Source organism: Cryptomeria japonica, chromosome 1, assembly GCF_030272615.1.
Source record: "Cryptomeria japonica chromosome 1, Sugi_1.0, whole genome shotgun sequence".
Taxonomy (NCBI): domain Eukaryota; kingdom Viridiplantae; phylum Streptophyta; class Pinopsida; order Cupressales; family Cupressaceae; genus Cryptomeria; species Cryptomeria japonica.
Window position 1 is genome coordinate 570,699,558 of NC_081405.1, and position 12,235 is coordinate 570,711,792.

General features: G+C 32.9%; 1 protein-coding gene across 1 annotated transcript; it reads right to left on the reverse strand.

Moving 5' to 3' along the window:
• Nucleotides 1–10,231: 10,231 nt before the first annotated feature.
• LOC131039768 (uncharacterized) lies at nt 10,232–10,810 on the reverse strand. The gene has a single exon (XM_057972601.1). The coding sequence runs from the start codon at nt 10,808–10,810 to the stop codon at nt 10,232–10,234; it is 579 nt and encodes a 192-aa protein (XP_057828584.1).
• Between the last annotated feature and the right edge of the window lie 1,425 nt (nt 10,811–12,235).

A 12,235-nucleotide genomic window follows, 5' to 3' on the forward strand; every position in this document is an offset into this window, starting at 1 on the left:
TAAAGAGACCCATATCACTTATTTTTCCTAACCAAACAAAAAGTCCTTACCACTGCTTGTTCTACATTCAATTACTTCTAATGGGGTTAGTTTCGCAATGCAAGCAAAAAAGTAATAGTCCCAAGATCATCACTTAAACTTGAATTCTCTATATAATACAGGTCAATAGGAGGGAGTAATAACTAGTATGATGGGATTGGCCTACATTGAATAGCCATGTCATCTAGAGATAGGAATGATAGCATGCCATGCATTGGGGACTTATTATAGCTATGCTAATCTATGATTCTTGTCTTGGAATGTTGAACCTTAAAATGTTCAGTAATTTCTTTACGAGATTACATTGATTGTCTTAACATAAAGTTTTGGAAAGGTTGGATCCTTTAGAGTTTGGCTATAATATTAATTAAGATAAAAAGATATTAAGGTGATTAAAAGTTTTTATGTAATTAAAACAGTGTATTAAAAAATAATGAAAAATATATTATAATTTGACAGACAATTTAAAATTAACATTAGATTAAATGATCAAAAAATAAATCACATTAAACAATTAAAAAATCTATTTACAAAACACAATGAATAATGATTTCCAACATACAAATTAAAAATGATAAATTCAAATCTACCTATTAAATTTTATCAATTGTGTAGTTAAATTTTATCAATTGTATACACATTTTCTATTATGATATATAGCCTAATAAAAATAGAAAAGTAGAACAATCAAAAGAATTATATATTTTATTCTTTCTTGTTCAAATGCCACATCCAATCTTTATTCTACTTGAAAGATGCTTGTCTACAAATAATTACAGTTGAGAAGGTTATAGTAACAAAATCTATTGAAATATATAATTTATAGATTAGAAAAAAGGAAGGATATATATCACAAACTTTGTGGGTGAGCTTGCAGCAATTGAATCCAGATTGCATATGAAGCCATCTATTTCGGTAGTTTGTCTTGCTGAGAAATATCCAATCTCTGGTCATCCCCATCAATGGTATGAAACCATTTATTTAAAAAGAGATTGTGAATACTATGATAAAACAAAAATGAACGATATAATGAAACTGTTGCAGCTGGATTTTCACCAAAACTAAGCTTGTCCATTCCATTTATTGTTTGTTTTACCCCTTTTCAACGAGTCTGCAAGACAAGTGAGACCATGGATAATTTTGAACTATCAAACAAGGCTTAATTTTCATTAATTTTAAACTATTTAACCTCCCTTTCGAAAGAGATTGCAGACTATCAAGTAAGGCTTCTTTTTCCACAGTTTAAATGAGCAAAAATGAAAAAATTGAAGAAAAAATCATAAACTGTTATAGCTGAAATTTCAGCAAAACCAAACTTGTCCAAAGGAGGAACGACATCAACTGGTGTGGTCTGTTCTCTATGAAGTTGATTCGGCTTTGCATGTCCATACCCTGTTCCAAAGCTCCCATTTTGGTGCAGGTTTGGAGGACACTGATAAAGGTCGCAAAGTCTAGATTTACACCTTGCAATTGCATTTGGCTGAAGGTTTCTAAATCCTTTACAAACGTATTTTGTACATATCTTGCAATCGTAGTATTCCATGAGATCATATTTCTTTGACGCAACCGATCAAACAGTTAAGATGTCTTGTGTATGCTTCCACTACCAGAGCATTTTGAACTGTAATATCTGATATAATTCCCCTTCCAATATGCTTCGATGGATGTCCATGTTCCAAAGCTACCATTCTGGCACAGGCCGTGAGTACGCTGTAAAATAGACGGGTACCCTGTTCCTTTTTATGTGGTCTCAGGTCTCCAAAGAAGTTCTGGGCGGGAAGCAAATTTGAATTCGAAAGTTAACGGACCTGTTTGACCGGGAACGGAGAACATCTGCCAACGGAAACTTAGGAACGAGAAGCAAGACAGGTAGGGAGGGGCCCACAGCAGCCACCTAAGCGGTCAAAGCTTAGTGTGTGCTGTTTAAGCCAGCCCCACCGGTTCGAGACTCGGCAAGATCAGAACCAAGGGAGAAAGCAAACACAGCAACCATGTTTCGTGCGACGAACAGCATAGTGGGGCTGCTGAACTTTGTGACATTCCTGCTGTCGATTCCCATTCTGGGTGGTGGAATTTGGCTTGCCACGCGCAACAGTGGCGATTGCCTTCGCTTTTTGCAGTGGCCCATCATTTCCATCGGCTCTGCCATTATGCTGCTCTCATTGGCAGGCTTTGTGGGCGCCTGCTTTTGAGTCACTTCTTTGCTCTGGCTTTATCTCTTCTTCATGCTGCTCCTCATTCTCGCTTACTTGGGATGTATCATTTTTGCCTTTGCAGTCACTGGTAAAGGCGAAGGCCACCCGGTAATAAACACCGGCTTTAGTGAGTACAAGCTTGAGGATTTCTCTCAGTGGATGCAGGACCGCGTCAGGGATTCCGGTAGCTGGCATAATATCAGGTCGTGTGTTCGAGATGCTAAGGTGTGTAAGAAGCTCGGTGATAAGACGATGTATATGGGCGCTTTCGGGTTTTATCAGCAGCATTTGAATCCCATTCAGGTGATTCTGGCTTAGATATCTTCTTCTTGGTCTTTTTCTAGATAATGACAGACAATTCGCATCCCATAAGATGCCAGTTACTTAGGTTTCTTTTTCAGTTTTCTTTAGTGTATACACGGATGCCTTCACTCCCACCTGCTGCAGCTGTAGGAATGCCTCTCGACGTAATAAATTAAAAATAAAATTTAAACTTAATACTAAAAATTAAGATCCCAAAACTCGGATGAATCTAACCCTCCCGGGGGGCCCTACCATTATATAGGCTAGTCGATAGATTCAATTAGGGAGCTATAGTTCCCCCTACGGAGGCACCCCTCAGATTAAATTGTGGGGGGTGGCCCTCTATTCTATTGTTGACGGGCTCCTATTAATTCTATGAGCTGATTAATTAAGCAACCCCTAAAATTCTATGGTAGTTGGGTAGATGTCAACTATACCCCTCACCTAGGGGTGTTCTCGGACAGTTCAAGCTTCGGTGTTGGGTTAGTATTATTGCAATCAATTTAGTTTAATTAAGAAATATAAAATGTAAGTAACTTAATATGTCATTTTTACTAATACAAAGAAAAATGAAAAAAATTAAATGATATGATAAATTTTATTAAGACGAAAGCATGAAGTTAATATAGTCATATTAAATTGACTTACATAATTATAAATATAATAATATGAAAATTTAAAATAATAATTAATAAATTGATATTTATATGTTTTATATAAATAATTTTACATATTAAAAAAATGATAAATAAATTAAGTGAATATCAAATATATATTATATATATAGTAGATCCATGTTTATATATATAAGCATCCAAGCCTTCTACAATTATACAAACAAGAGGGAATCTCACATATATCAAATATAAAGTGTAATTATACAAACGAAAAGCTCCTAAATTTAAAATTAATTATTATTAGTCCCTACCTTTATACACATTGGCTTTTACAATTTTCACCCACCCCAAATGCAATTTTGAATTTGTGAAATTTAGTCGAAAAAATAGGTCGATAATATATAAGACGAGAAAAATAATCCCATAAAAATCAATGCAACTGTTTGTTTTGTTTAATTGTCCTTCATGAGGGATTGTTGTTATGGGTTTCTAGAATTTTAGTTTCAATTTCAATTTATGAAAGTTTATCATACATGTTAATTTGTATTTTGTGTTCATCTTAAATTTTTGTGGCATTGCTTTAACTATTGTTTTTGCTTTCCTATCTTTTTTGTAACGTCAAAGACAACCCAAGAAAAGCATAGAAGAGGATGTGTAAACTTTACTCTAAGCATTCATATACAAAAAGTTGTTATTTAAAGAAAGCTTTAATGTTGTAATTAATATTATCTATACATTTAACGATATAAGTATGTATTTAACCATATAAGTAATTTTGCTAAATTTTCTTGGTAAAAGATAGAAGAAATAGTTATTAAGAGTAAATGGAGAATGTATTGTTATTTAAAGAAATTTTTTCTGTTGTAACTAATATTTATCTATGCATTTAACCATATAGATAAATTTAACAAAAATGGTGCATGCGCAAGGGGCAGGGGTGACTAGGGCTGCAGGAGATGCTGTAGGGGAGGAGGACGAAGGCGACCCGGATGGTGGGTAGGATGTTCTGGGTTCCTTCATGATCTTGCTGCCGTCCCTTTTCCTGTTTCCTTGCTTTGCGCCTTGGCGAAGTGGTTGGTAGTTTCAGACTGAAGAGGGTGTTGCGAGGGTTTGGGGGCAATGGTGTTTGCCTGCCATGCTTTGCCTTTCGTCGGACAGAAATCATTTGGTCATTTGGTAAATAGTGGTGATGATGGCTCCTCATGATGTTTGTGGGGTTCCCTGCAATGATGTGTCTCGGGATAATCTTGAGGCTGGGGAAGCCCCTTTCTGTGCTTGTTCTCTCCTCCTTGTTCAGGTTTTGGCTTCTAATGTTTAGGGCCTTAGATTTTTTTTGCCTGCTGCTGCTCATTTTTCTGCCAAGGAGGAGATGTTCTTTCTGGAACTTTGGCTCAAGGCCCTGAGAGAAAGAGTGTTTTCTGCTCCCTCAATCTTTGTTGAAGACTTGTTGAGGGGTTGTGCTCTTCAACCCAGTCATGCTTTTGTTTGCAGATTCTGTTGGTACGCCCTCTCTATGTTGCCTGGGTTTTCTCTAGCTTGCTTTATTGAGGTGGTCCTTCCTTATTCAGAGGTGAAGAAGGACGGTGTTGGAGAAAACTTCTCTCCTATTGAGGTGAAGTTGAGTGCTGGCACAGAAGTTGGGTGTTGCTCGTAGTTGTTGTCCTTTTTCTAGACTGCTAGGGTTCTAGAGGAGATCTTTCTCCTGGGTCTTTAGGTTATGGGGGCCCACCAAAACCCTTTCTTCCAGCTAAGCGAAATGGGTTTTTTCTTAAGTTGTTGGATTTTGTTCTGTAGTTGGAAGTTGTTCTTCTTGTTGGCTTCACCATGGTGGTTATGAGTGCCATTGCTAAACCCATCTTTTCAGGTTGTGGGAGCCTATTTTTTCTTGAGGTAGGGAATTTTTAGGTTGATGGATCCACGCTTTCAAGCTCTCTTATGTATTCTGCTATAGAGGTGGAGTTTTCAGAGTTGTTTGTTTACTTGGATGCTGTTATTTTAGGGCCTCTATTTTAGTCCAAGGTGGTTGAGGGAGCCACTTCAAAACCCTTTTTTTGTGGTTATGGAAGCCATCTCAAAACCCTAGTCCAAGGTTAGGGAAGCCTTTCAAAATCCCCTTGTTTCTTTTTCAGCATGTTTTGTCTTTAATGTTTAATCTTGTTTGGTTGGAAGCTAATAGTTTTCAAGGGATCAATTTAGACAATGGTTATTTTGGGTTATGGGTTAGGCTGGTTTTTTGGTGTCTAGAGTCTTTCTCTCAGGTTAAGGGAGTTGGAAACAACCCTATTGTTTGGTTGAGGGTTCCTGTTAACTCTCGTCACTATTTCTTAAGGTTAAGGTTGTAGCCTTTTCGGTGTGGCCAACATTTTTTGACTTGATCATATCTTAAGTGTCTGGCTGGCTCTTTCTACCTATGGCAGTGCTTGTGTTCGGCTGGGTTTTGTCAGCTTAGCAGTGTTAGGGCTACTGGTTTTCATGGTTTGATTTTTGTGGCAATGTTGTTTGGTTGAGGGTGCCTGTTAACTCTCATCACTATTTCTTAAGGTTAAGGCTGTAGCCTTTTCGTTCTAGCCAATATTTTTTGTCTTAATCATATCTTAAGTGTCTAGCTGGCTCTTTCTGCCTATGGCATTGCTGGTGTTCGGTTGGCTTTTGTCAGCTTAGCAGTGTTAGGGCTATTGGTTTTCATGGTTTGATTTCTATGGCAGCGTTGTTTTGTAGGTTCCAGATCCTAGTAAAATCTGAGGGTTTCGGGTCCCTTCAAAACCTGCTGTAAGTGGTTTTGTGTCCCCTCAAAACCTATTTTCCCATAATAAAAAACCATATAGATAACTTTGATATTTTTTCTTTGTAAAAGATAGAATAAATAGTTATTAAGAATAATTAAGATATGTATTGTTATTATTTAAAGAAATGGTTTGCACTATGTCTGTTACTTGCATTGTTTGCACCATGTTATAAAATCTCAACAAAACATGACTTTCTATTTGGATGTGAGCATTATGGAGCTCCAATTGACAAAATTTGGATGATGAAGAAGAAGCTTAATAGCTTCATTTTTAAAAAATATTATTGAACAACTAAATATAATTTTAGTAGTTTTTTTTCCAAGCATATTAAATTGTCTAACAACTGTGCCATAACTTATTGAACCTACAACAATTACTAGGTTCTATGGAAAATTAAATATTTTCAGTTTAGTGAGTCCTATTATTATTTTAAATGCATCTTGTTAAACTTAGAATGAGTTAATTAAGATGTAGTTTCTCATGTTTTTCATTTCAATGATCACATTTATTATGATGTGATTATTGAAGTTATTTTTACATTCATTTAAACATTTTAATTCACTTCTAGGTACTAATTTGTCCTAGTTATAATAATTTTTTTCATTAATCATTCATTCATCACAATTAATATATATTGTATTTTAATCTTAGCTTAAGAGAATTTGAATTAGACTTTGATTATCACTATCAAGCAAGTATAGTATGTACAGATAAGTCATCATTGAATTTTGATTCAAATTCAATTCAATATTAAACTATCAAACATACTTGCTCACAATAAATATTTTTACAAATCAAGATTTTGTAACCAAGAATCTACAAACTTTACTATTAGGCATAAACAATGCATGTCAAGAACTTTGTAGCAATGCAACCTTGTTTAAATTAAAATTCTATCAAAAAATACTTGCTTTCATAGTAAGTTCATGGTGTAGGTATGTAGATGGTGTGACTCCAAATCTTTTTATTAAAATATAAAATAAAATAATACAAAATTCTTTCATTTTTATAAATTATTAATTTTAGAAATAAAGTTTTCAATCTTAAAAATTTCTTTTAGAATTAATTAGTTTCATATTTTATTTTTATATATGAAAATACACATATACATATATATGAATAAGCCATATATAAACTATACACAAATAATTTTAAAACTTTAAAATACAAATGAGTTAAAATTTTACTTTTTAAAATTAAAAATAACAATGTATAAAGTTAACAAATGTTGGACATGTTTTGTCACTATTTCCTTTCACATTTTTTTAGATTGAAGTCTTTCTTGAATATATGTTATATATATCTTTTATTACACAAAAATAATTATAAATTGTATATACATGTAAAAAAGTTAAGAAAACTTTTACATAGATTTTCAACAAGAAATACATACTACACTTATTTACACATTTGAGTAATATGAAAATTTATAATTATTGGGTTTTTAGGAAAAACATAGAAGATAGAAAATTTGCAGCTGCCAATATGTTTACATGTTTACCTTGCATTCAATATCTTTTTCATTACCCAAAAATATTTTTTTTAATGTATGAAAGACAAAATAGTCTTTGAAGGTGGTTTTATGACACTCCAAGATTTCTTTTATTTTGTTATTTGCCTCACATCCTCTTCACATCTACCAATTTTCTTACTCATCCACTCACTTTCTACTCACAATTTCTAGCATGAAGACAAAAATAAAACCACGTGAGTTGTAACGGTGGTCTATACCCTAAAATAGATTATCTTTTTCTTCTTTTTGTACACAGTCTCTAAGCTCCCTTCACACAGGCGCTTCCCTTTTCCCAAACTCCTATCAAAATCGAATTTCACTATATAATTTTTTTATGAGCACTATATATTCATTTCAACTAAATTATTAGACTAAATAAAATTTTTAATTAAATATATTTTTACAAAAAGTGATAATATATATCAAATATAAGATTATATGGAGTCTCTAAAATATTTTGTTACAGTTGAAAATGGACATTTAATTACATAACATATTGTCATTACGTGGATATACAAAATATATACTTTTATATACATAGTTTTGTAAATAATAATAATAATTTTAATTGTCACTGTATTCATCTAATATGTGGAAAGATATTAGAAGTTACTACAATGAATTTATCAATTTGATTGACATAAATTCTTTTTCTTCTTTTAATTCTTAGGTCCATTTTTAGCATAATGACCATAGCTTTTTATTATGGGTAAACAAGTTTAGAAGGAACCCAAAACCCTTTAAATAAAGCTACCTATAAGATAATCAATACTAGCAACAATATACCCACAACAAAAAAATGACAAACATGCAACAAAAACTAGACAAACAATGTAGACAAAGACACTACTTTAACATATTTAAGATACTAGCAACTTCAAGTTCTTGCTGTATATGTTCTGATGAAGTTCATACAAGTTTTATATGTTCTTTTTCGCACGCACACACGCACACATTCATGCACACACGTGTGCGTGCGCGCATGTACATGCATACATGCATGCATGTGTGTGTGTGTATTTATATAAGACCAAGCAACATAAAACACATTGAATGTGAAACCTTTATTTATTTTGCACCTTCCCTTTGGATTTTCTTTATTGCCATAGCCCTAGCCACCACTGGACATTTTGTGCCACAAGTAGCATGAGCTAGACTGTTGGCCACCTCTTCAATGCATAACATTTTCTATATTTCTTAAAAGGAAGTCAAAGAAAATATTCGTTATTGTTTCAAGTTTCCTAAAAATCTTACAAACTTCAATATTAAGTGGACATAAAACTTAAAATGTATTTTTCAACTATTTATCTTCAAAATCCAAATTCCAACATTTATTATTAAAATTAGTTATGAATCTAATACTAGAGAATATTTGATAAATAGTTTTGTTTTACAAACAATGACATTATTTCATTTAAGACCGTTATAACTATCCAAATCTTGTATACATACAATGGATAGATAAAAGACTTTTGTGGCGTCCTGAGGATAGTAGATTTTTTCCTCCAATTCGATAGGGGTGTATCATATTCACAATGCAATGAGGCCTACACTTTTAGATGTTCATTTTTTAATGCATCTAAGTAAAACTTTATAACTCACTAAACACTTATATGTCTAGGCCAAGCATTTGTGTGGGTGGGCGAAGAGGTAAATGGATATCAACAAAGTCATTAGCAATTTTGTTTAGCTTGCCATCATGTTCTATTTGTTTCTATGTCATGTTCCTACATGACATGATCATACATGAGACTCCTTGTCTTGTTAGTATTGTAAAACATATTTTAATGTAAAATATACATTGATATATAAAATGTGTTAAAAATATATAATTTTTATGCCACTTACCTATCAATCACACATATCTATGAACCATCACATTCTCTCATTTATATGTCTATGAAATTTTCCTTCCAAATTTATAAATATGAAATTTAAAGTTTACATAATTTTCACATATAACCTTCTTAACAAAGATGAACTATACAGATTTTACATAACCTATGGTTATGCTCTTTTGTTTAAATGTATTTAATTCATTTATTTTTCACATACATGATTTTACTAGCTATATTTTCATATCATTCAAATTACAAACTTATATTAGAGTGCTAAAAGGATTCTAAATGCAGGACTAAGCAATGATACTATTATTATTGGTATATATTTATAATTGTCAATTTCATATAACATGTCTATTTATGACATTCCAACAATCCCACCTAAGTATTCATATACCACTTGTTTTTAGATGAAAAAATAAAATAAATTAAGTTAAATCAAATGAAGGAAAAATAGATTATTACATATTTTATAAGTCCATAATATTGCCACACACATATTGCAATGAAAATAAATCATTGTATTTCCATTTGCATATAATGAATTGAAACACAAATCATGAGTAGGGATCATATTTTAACATAATATTATAAATATTTCTCAAATTATAATTAAAGAGTAAAAAAAAACAATCTCAACTCGTACATATATAACAATTGTTTATCTAATGCTATAATTAATTATGTATCATTTCAACCACAATAACTAATAACAAATAAAATAAAATAAAATAACATCAATATATTTTAATTCTGTTTAAAATTGAAAAAATTAATCAAAATATTTCAAGCCTAAATAGAAGACAAACAAAATAATTATTATAACAATAAATATCTAAAGAGATGCGTGTATTTTCGTCTCATACAATTCATGTAGTTCAAATCAGTGAAACCACTTGTAATATCACTTTCAATAATTCTTTACATACACACAGTACTATTGATCTTCCGGTACTGATATTGGCTCATTTTTCTTAAAGAATGGTGTTGTGCAGATGGGACAAGTATTGTGATCCTCGAGCCATGGCCAAATGCAGTGAGAATGAAATATATGTCGGATCATACAAGGAATCTCTCGAACATTTTCTCCGAGAATAAAATCATCCCTACAAACTCCACAGAAAAGTCCATCATCAACATGAAAACCTGAAATTGTTACAATGGGCAGTGCCTCTACAAATTCTTTCGCCTTCCTTTCATTCTCTACTATCTTCACGATTTTTTTCCGAAGAGAATCGAAGGTATTGAAGACTCCACGTAACCACCGAATATCAGCAGGGAGTCGATCCTCGTGAACTTCAATCAGGAGAAATTCAGAATACAATGAATCGTGAAGGCTGTTAAGCTGTTGCAGACGACGAGGCAGAGCTTCACGTTCCATAAAACAATTTGCTTGCATGAATAACTTGGTGGCTTCGATACGTAAATCCCCCATGCGGCATTCCAGGCTTTTGCACCACTCGGCAACTTCCTTTTCTTTGCAACCTATATTCTTCTCCTCCTGCATTTGCGCCATTTCTTCACTTCACTGTCTTTATACCAAACGGTTAGGTTAGAAAATTAATAGTGAGAAGATTTTCAATTTGGTATGCGAATTTGTGGAATGGATTGCAGTCATCTAGCAATATGTAGTGAATGAAGCGTCAGGGTTAGTTTCATCTTGCACCCTCTCAAAAGAGACGAACCGTTGATCCAAATGGTATTTGATTTATTGATGATTTTCTACAGGTGATGTTTACGAAAAGCTCGTAAATTTAAAATTTAATTATTATATGTCCCTACCTTTACAGGCACCACACTACTGTTTTCACGTCCACTTTTATATTCATTTGTTTGTATTTCAAATATTAAAGGTGATTTCTAATATTTGTGGGGCAGTGATTTTTTATTTATTTTTAAATGTCAAAATTTAAATTTCTGATTGGCTTTTATAATTTTTACCCAGTCCAAATGCAATTTTTGTGACGAAAAAAATCAATCTTATAAAAATCAATGCAAATGTGGGTTTTCTACTGCCATCCACTGTTTGTTTGTTTGTCGTTCACGAGGGATTGTTGGTATGGGTTTTTAGAATTTAAGTTTCAATTTCAATTTATGAAAGTTTACCATACATGTTAATTTGTATTTTGTGTTCATCTTAAATTTTTGTTACTCTTGCAATTTGTAGATCTGGAATATATTTACCTAAATGCCACCTTTGAGTTAGGGCACTCAACATTAGAGGGATGCAGCAAACACCCTCATCTTGGCATTTTACTTCCTATGGCTGGCATTGCTATAGCTATTCTTTTTGCTTTTCTATTGGTCGGGTTTCTTTTGTGGAATGTTGAAGACAACCCAAGAAAAGCATAGAAGAGGATTTGTCGACTTCACTCAAAACATTCATATACAAAGAGCAAATTACAACCCCAAATTTCAAGTACAATCTTGGGAGTGGAGCATTCGGCTCTGTGTTCAATAGAAATCTACAAGACATGCTTGTGGGGGTATTTCATTGGAACCCTACAAAATTTGCAAAGACCTGTTTATAATTTGTCTTTTTTTGGAGTAAAGTTGGATAATAGGCTAGTTTAGCTTTAAAATGTATTATAATTCCCAACCCTGGAAATTTTTTGTTTTGAGGGGACCCGAAACCCCGTACATCATATCCAAAGATAGATCAATAAAGTATCTAGACATCAAAACAAAATGGGTTGTAAGAGAGAAGGAGAGCATAAACACAGCAGCCAGAGGAAAAGACAGGAAAAAACCAATGAGATACTAGAAAAAAAGAAACAAAAAGTAACCACCTAGCTACATGAAAATATTGAGACTATCAGTAGCCTCTGTCTCCAACATTAACATGGTCTTTGTAGCTTCCTTAAGGTGAAGAAGATACTGAGGCATAGGAACCTACTGGAAAATTTATGTTATGGATGTGTAAAATGAATGATTTTTACTT